The 8,038-nt window shown below is 41.1% G+C and overlaps 1 protein-coding gene across 16 annotated transcripts in view; it reads right to left on the bottom strand.

Moving 5' to 3' along the window:
* Positions 1 to 463: 463 nt before the first annotated feature.
* FOXP1 (forkhead box P1) overlaps positions 464 to 8,038 on the bottom strand; it is a 375,747-nt gene continuing 368,172 nt past the window's right edge. For all 16 annotated transcript variants that reach the window (XM_072785383.1, XM_072785396.1, XM_072785390.1 and 13 more), the window contains one exon: positions 464 to 5,270. In XM_072785383.1, coding sequence (XP_072641484.1) covers positions 5,126 to 5,270 — 145 coding nt within the window. In that variant the 3' untranslated portion in view covers positions 464 to 5,125. The remainder of the gene's footprint in view (positions 5,271 to 8,038) is intronic.

The following is an 8,038-nucleotide window of genomic DNA, read 5'->3' as shown; positions in this document are numbered from 1 at the left end:
TATCATTATATGCAAAAAGATTTCTTGATGAGAATATTATAGACGGTGCATGTTTTTGACATTAGCATTTTATTTGGATGACTAATCTTGCAGATGTGAAATTTTAATGAATTATTCATGAAATTGCTTTCCTCTGAAATTTTAGTTTGCTCTTAATGCTAGTTATTAAACATTTTGTGTGTGTTTTTTTTTCTGTATAAAATTTGATGAACAAAAATAAGGGTGTGCTTCCTCGGGAGAAAAGGTAGCCTGTATCTTTTTTAGTTTTTTCCTGCTCCCTAAGTGGAGACTTAGCACTTTGAAATCCTGAGGATGAGAGCATTAGCCCTCTGTGATGATGAAAGTGTTTAGTTAAGATTGATTTTAATTCTGTGTCGGAAGCAGCTGGTGATAAACCGAAGGCATATGCCTAACATACAAGATCAGCAGGTCAGAAGGGGAAAGAAACTTAGGCTGTCGCGACTTTTTACTACCAGTGTGAACAACCAGCATTTTTATTGCATTTGAGAATGCTATCATGTCAGTAATGAGTACTGACTACACAACATTTTTTTTTTATTGTCTGTATCCACAGACACGGAATGATGGAATTACAGTTGATGTCAAGGAATGAGTTTCTTTTATGCCTTATCAAAACAAAACGAAACAGAAAAAATTCTTGTTACTGGCAGCACAAATCCACGAAGCACCGTGCTCACAGTCCGGACTGTACCATCTTCATCAAGGCTTCTGGGTAGCAGAGATCGTGGGAACTACACTGGGCCCATTAAATGCCTTTAGCAACGTTAAGTCTCATTCTCAGGATAAAAAAGCGAAACCGACATTCAAAACCATCCAAAATATCAAGAGGGGATACCATGAACCAACAGGTACCCAAAAGATTCAAAATTCTTATGAGCATGCTGTTCTTCGTACCCTTGGAAACGGAGCTCAGCTGGAATGTAGAAAGGAGAGGAAATATTTTTTTTTAACTTTTTTTTTTCATGATAAAATAGCTAGTGATTTCCATCAATCAGATTTGGGGTGAAGAATCCAAGGTATTCTTTACTGGGTCTGATGGGATGCTGGAAATCGAGGCAGAGCTGTCCGAAGGTGGGGAGGCTGGCGGTCACTCTTCCACATACAGAAGCCTTGATGCTTCATTTCACTGCTGGTTCACTGCAGGCAGTGTCACTCTCTTACAAGGACAGACTCTAGGGACAAGGAGGATGGATTCTCATTCCTGACAGTGCATTTGCCTGATACAAGGGACTAACTCCCTCATGTATGCTTTTCTTTGAAAAAAAAAAAAAAAAAAAAAAAAAAAAAAGTAACAAATTGTCTTTACATCTTGGCACCTTTGTAAAGTTTTCTTTTTTTTTTTTTTATACAAAAAGTTCAATAGCTTTGACAACTCCCCATTATTAATCACTACTTCACTGATAAACTTTGAAAGTGTGACCCTGGCATTTCATCATGCAAAATATTTACTGCAGCAGGAGAAAACATTTTTTAAAACAGCATTTTTTTTTCTCTTTTCAAATGTATGAACTGGTTTAAGATAGCCAGGAAGGCAGTGGTAGGATAAACACAAGGGATAGGAATGTATCAAAAAACAGATTAACACACATACCCGCGCACACACATACACACACACACACAAATCTGTACAAAATGCTCTGATCAATGAGAACAGAAAAAAAAAAATCTGTCAACTATGTTACAATTTAAAAGCCAAAAAAAAAAAAAAAAAAAAAAGGTTAGGGAACTTCTCCCTCCCACATGTCAGGAAATGTCATCCAATATTCTTAAAGCAAGGATAACTAAATAAAATACATGTGCAGCATATTCTGCAATCCCATTACATACAGTAGTTTTTTTCCAAAGCTATTTTTTTTTTTTTAGTATCGTTAATATAAAGCAGTTGCACAAAAAGCAAAGGTGTTTTGACAAACAGGTGTATGCATTTATTCCTTTTTAGGAACAATATCTAAAAAAAGAACCGCCCTCCGCCCTCCCCCAAAAAAGACAAAGATTCACACAGACACATTGGAATATATGTACAACATAATAAACCCCATCCTAAAGAAGCGACTGGAACACCCCCCCAGGGATACAGAATCAGAATTGTAAAAATCATAGTGAAGTTTGCTTGCTGTAAAGCCTGAGAATTTTTTTTTTCAGTTGGTTCTTCTGCAGGGCTGTGATACCTGCAAAGATATGTAAAATCTAATTTTTCTTTTTTTTTTCTTTTTGCTACAGTCTTTAGACTAAGCATGCAAGACATACGACTAAGTGCAACTGAGTGAAATGTATTTTTTTTAAATTTTCATCATTCCCTAAAGGTTTGAACTGAGGTATGCGTACTAACAGTTTCTCATGCTGTTATCTTTACTCATGTCTAGCTACACATGCTGAGAATGAACTAATCTACCAGATTTTTATCCTCTTTTGAATACCAAACTAACCAGCAACCACTCAGTTTAGAAGCACAGGGCCCCCTTCCCATGACCCTGTCTGGCTACTGCCTGCACATCATGAAGCTGCCTGGAAAAGTTTAAAAAAAAAAAAAAAAGTCTCGAGTGACCACAGACTGCCCTTTATACAGAAAGCAGAGTGAAGCTTCAAAAGAAACTTGCAAAGAAGTTTTTGTACCAAGCTTATGAGTGGACGGGAGTGTTACTTTTTTTTTTTTTTTTTAATGAAAAATGCTGACCAAAGCCTAATCAGGAAAAAAAAAAAAAAAAAAAAAGGGAAACATTATTAAAAACCAAACAAAAAACTGGAAGATCAATGCCAAGGCAAAGCAAAATTGATGCAGTGATCCTAGCATGGTTCTTAAAACCAAAGTGACATATGATCTCTCTGGAAAACAAAATATATACTCTAGAAATGCTACTATGTGTTTGAGTTGCATTGTAGAAGCTTTTCTGTTTTCTTTCCACTTTATCTCGACTGTCTCCTTTACTGGTTACTCCCTAATTTTCAGTGGCATTCATTCAGGTTTCTGAGACGGGACTCCCTTCCTTCCTTCGCTCCTGTAACACCTTCAGCAGCCCCGTAACCTCGCTCTATGAGTTTTGGTCTCTGTTGAGGTACAGAACAAGAAAAGAAAAAAAAAATAACAAAAGTAACAACTTTGGTTCCATTACCTACTTGGTCTGCTAAATTTATTCTATGACGAAGGAGCAGTTCTCTTTCTCAGGTTAGCAATAGCCTAGAACTCATCAATTGCCTCTAAATTCTTTCGCCTCCTTTGATCAACAATAAGAGGATATTTGGCTTCATCAGATAAAGCATAAAACAGAGAACATAATTTACCTTTGTGTAATATCTTTGGTAATTTTAGAAAAAAAAATAAAAAGGTACAAAGAATATAAATTAAGCTCCGAAAGGCTCTCAAAACTAAAAACAAAAGCTACGGTCCTAGATAAATAAATGAGTGACAGGAAAGTGGGTGCAGAGTGGAAGCGTTGAGGGGTCCTAAGGACTGAGGTTGTACTGACCAGTGACTGTCATGTTCTGTGCGTCATGTATGTTTCTCCAAACGCCCAGGGGCACCACATGCGGGCCCCCCGCACCCCCTCGATATCTTCTACCGTTAGTTTTGGATACTGGCTTGGTGTGATAATATTGCATAACAAACTGAACTGCAGTACCGAATTTGCACGTTTGAAATGAACACTTTAGCATTAGCTGAACTGAGTCCTCATTAACTTCCATAACAAATTCAATCTGAAATCTAATTTGCATTCAAACAGATTAATGCCACCAAGCAGGTCTGGACTGATGTTTAAATTCAGCGCCGCCGCCACGACTTTCAGCGGAGTTGCTCCTGGAAAGCCAGCTTTTTGGCCATTTTGCAAACAAAGCAACCCATGCTGGTTTGCTAGCATCAGTGACCCTGTGGCCCATGGCAATGTGGTCACCCAAGGGAGAGCCTTCCAACAGCCACACGGTCGCTCTGGAGGAGATCTTGGGGGGGACATGCTGCCTAGCTTTCCTTGTGCTGGGAAAATGCTGTGGCACTGATTAACCACGGTGGTCGTTGCAAGAAAGAAAACACCAAAAACCAAAAAACCAAAAAACCAAAAACCCCACCAAAACCAAATCTGAAACAGCCCCCTTCCCACCTCCAATACGGCTTCGTGGAATGAATCTGCATTGTTCCTGGGGTGTCTCTATTATGTTTTTTTTTTTTTTTTCTGTCATTCATTCTCTTTCTGGCAGGACTTCACGTCTGTGTGAGAGGACCTTCATGTGTAGAGTGCAGCATTTGGGACCTTTTTGAAAAAAGACCAAAACGGAATGTTTTTTGACTTTGGAGAAAACGTGGTGATGTCTGAAGGGAAACTGGAATGAGTGACAGGAAACTACGAACGAGAAATGACATTCAGCTCTTGTATAATAAAAACACCTATTAACATTCATCACAAGGTACAGAAAACTTGAAGCCTCCGTGAGGCCGTGGGCCCAAATGGAGGCCTGAGGTCAGAACTTAAAATGGTAATAGTAGAAGCGGGGGGTGGGGGGGGAAAAAGCAATACATTAAAAAGTTTGGGATATGACTTTTTAACCCCCTCCCCCCAATACACACACAAAGGCCTTCCCCATCCCAACTGGAAGCAAAACAAAAACAAAACGAACAAAAAAAAAAAAAAAAAAGGAGTAAAGGCAGTGATAATCAACATGCAGTACTGTGCAAATAGGTCGTCCATTGGAATCCTTAAATTCTGGGCAGAGGCTTGGTCTGCAGCTCGGGTGCACATGCTCAGTTGGGTGTCCTCGTGTCCAACGCTGGCAGGACTGCAGTTCAAAGTCTGCTGCTAGAAGTGAATCAGTTTAGCAAATTTACAACACTGATGTTGACTGTTAAGAGAGGAAAATCCCAAGTACCAAACAAGTCCATCCAATGCACAGAGTACAAATTCCTTTTTTCAACAAAAAGTAGAAAAATCAAAAATACTCCCAAATGGGATTCTTGATGGCACTAAGAGTTAACACGTTTCAGAGTTGTCAAAATGGAGTGAAAATCCTCCCGACTGTACAACAAATGGAGAACAATTTCACTGCTAACTTTTGACGTGTTGTGTTTTGTTTTTGTTTTCCCAATCTTCGTTCTTGGGGTTGGCCCGCCCAGAGACGTTCATTCCATGTCCTCGTTTACTGGTTCGTCTTCGTAATCTCTGTCGTGGTCAAAATCTGGACTGTGGTTGGCTGTTGTCACTAAGGATAGAGGCCCTTCAGCTTCCTCTGGATCGAGGGGCTCTTCTTTGACATGCACAGGATGCCTGGAAGAAATGAAAACAGGTTCGTTCACTTGAGGGCGCCTCCCAATCCCCAAGCAGGTTGGGGGCTTTGGGCAGCAAAAGCCACAGTCTAGGACTGTACGGTCCACGCCACGGGCACTAGCCACATGTGGCTAGCTCAGTGAAAACCCATTAAAACTTAATACAATGTAAATTTGAGTTTCTCAGTTGCACTGGCCACGGGTGGGGCGGGGGGGGGGGGTGCTGGCGGCTACCACACTGGGCAGCCCAGAGATAAAAATTTCCACCATGGCAGAAGGTTCCTTGAGGGCAGTGCCGCTCTAGAATGATCCCTGGCCAGAAGCCGCCTCTCTTCCCTTGGGTGTGTCTCACACTTTAACCGGCACTCAAGTCACACTCAAAGTCACGTTGGGCTCTTGTTACAGTGCAGCGTGTGACTCAGCAGGCCTGGGGTGGGGCCCGAGCCTCTGCATCCCTAGCAAGCTCCCAGCCAAGGCTGCTGGTCCGAGGAGGACCACACTTTGAGTGCCAGATAACAGGCCCCGTAGTGGCATCCTGGGTAGAAGAATACAGATCTTCAAATAATTATGTGGAATGAGAATCGGTGATACAATGGTGGTTTGTGGGGACCACTGAGTGCGGGAGGCTGGGCTAATCATGGCTTGCTGTGTGTTCTGCTTTGCTAGTTAACATGCAGAACCTGTGAAAGAACTCTCCAGAGACCGACCCCAAGCGAGGTTCTATCATTAATCAACTTCAAGCAAACACAGCAAAGAGACACCATGATACATGCTTGAAACTCCAAATTAATGCATATTTTTACAAACTGTCAATAAGGCAAGAAAAGCCCTGCCAGGAAACACAAACGGCAAGGAAAGGCTCGCCCAACACAACAATATGATAAGAAAGCAGAGCCCCAATCAGAATAATAACGCTGTCAGCTGTAAACAAGGCAAAACAAGAGGCCCGGCTGGTAGCGGCCACCAGGACGCCGCAGCCTGTGACGAGATCTGCCAACTTTCTCATTATGGACCAGCACACGGTTCACCCGAAGGGGACTGCGGGGGATCACACGAAACCACTCCGATAACAATTGAGAAATGTTGTTCGTAAATCATATTTACAACCGATCCTTTGCAAATACAAATTACTTTCTGTTGCAAGCCTTTTGATATGTAAAAGAACCATTCAAGTTAAAATGGTCCCATCGCTGGGACAGGCTGCAGAAGGGAGGATTTTTTAATTGACATTATCAAGTGTTAGTAATAAGAGGTGGTACTGGGGATGGCTGATTTCCTAAATAATTGATGTATGCAAACCCCAAAGGCCACTTGAACCATTTAAAAACAAACAGGAGTGCTTTGGACTGCTCTTGACGAAGTGAACCTTCAGGAAAGCAAGTGACTCTAAAATTAGCACAGCCTCGAGAGTGTCTGGGGGTAGACGTCAGGATAAGTAGCTTTTAAAAAATTGTGCCCATCTTCCTAAAAACTAGTTGCAAAATGAAATGTTATCACAGTTGTAGTCGAGTGCATTTTGCTGGTGGTGCTCCATCCTTTTTTCAGCTTTTTCATGGTCCTGCTTAGGTGTGTTTCTACAGGAAGACCCAGGACTGGCCATGTAATTTGCAGAGCCCCAGTGAAAAGTGAAGACGTGCTTCAAAAATTAGAATTTCAATATGGAAATGGCAGAGCACTGAAACTTCTAACTACGCCTCTGGAGCCAGCCCTGGTAGGATCACCTATATTCTTTGGGGAAGAATTAAGTGTACTGATGATTACTCCTTTAAAAAAAAAAATGACCCATAAACCCAAATTAAGGTAGGTTTTATTGTTTCTGCCTATCCTCTCCCAGGTGGCGTCATGTTTTTACGTATTGTATCCATAACAAATATGATGACTTTGCCAGCTTTTTCAGTTGTTGAATAAAATATTTTAAAAAAATTATTCATAAGAGACACAGAGAGAGAGAGGCAGAGACATAGGCGGAGGGAGAAGCAGGCTCCCTGCAGGGGCCCGATGTGGGACTCGATCCTGAGACCTGGGACCCTGGGATCAGGACCTGAGCCGAAGGCAGATGCTCAACTGCTGAGCCACCCAGGCGTCCCTCAGTTGTAATTTTTATGAGTATATGAGATGCCTTGTGTGGACATGTCAGTCTTTTACTACTGGACATTCTGTGATTGTCTTTTATAACACATAGCAACCCCCCCTCCCTCCATCTTTTGCTCTTTGAATAATACAGCAACCACTTTTATCCATTAATCTTCCCATTTCTGTTGATTTACCTCCTCAGGATAAATTTCTAAGAATGAAATTCTGGGAGCAAAGGCCAAAAACATCTTTATGGTTCTTAAGATTTATTACAGTATTAATTTCCAAAGGGGCTATATCAATTTAGACTCAACCTCATCAGCCCCAAGCATTACTTTTGAAAAAAAAAAAAAATCTGTTGCTTAGCAGGTATAAGGTAAGCTCCAGTTACCTTAGATTGTGCTTCTTGGATTACTGACAGCAGTGAACACTTCTTCATGTCTGAATTTCAAATTTTTACTATTGAGCAGTGCTACTTCATAAATTACCCTCCCCTTCTCTGCTGATCACATTTGGCTAGAAATGTATCTATGTGTTACTTAGCCCGGTATTGAAGTTCAAATGTACTTTCCCTGATCAACATTTTTTCTCCTTTCACTTCTTTAAACAATCAGATTTATTAATCATTTCAGGTTTATAAACCTGAATTTGAGGACACGAGACAATACACGGCTATCTGGATGGTAGGGGCTGGGA

Source organism: Canis lupus, chromosome 19 (genome assembly GCF_048164855.1).
Source record: "Canis lupus baileyi chromosome 19, mCanLup2.hap1, whole genome shotgun sequence".
In the NCBI taxonomy this organism is placed as follows: Eukaryota; Metazoa; Chordata; class Mammalia; order Carnivora; family Canidae; genus Canis; species Canis lupus.
Note: the sequence above shows the minus strand (reverse complement) of the source record. Positions and strands in the feature narration are given on the sequence as shown.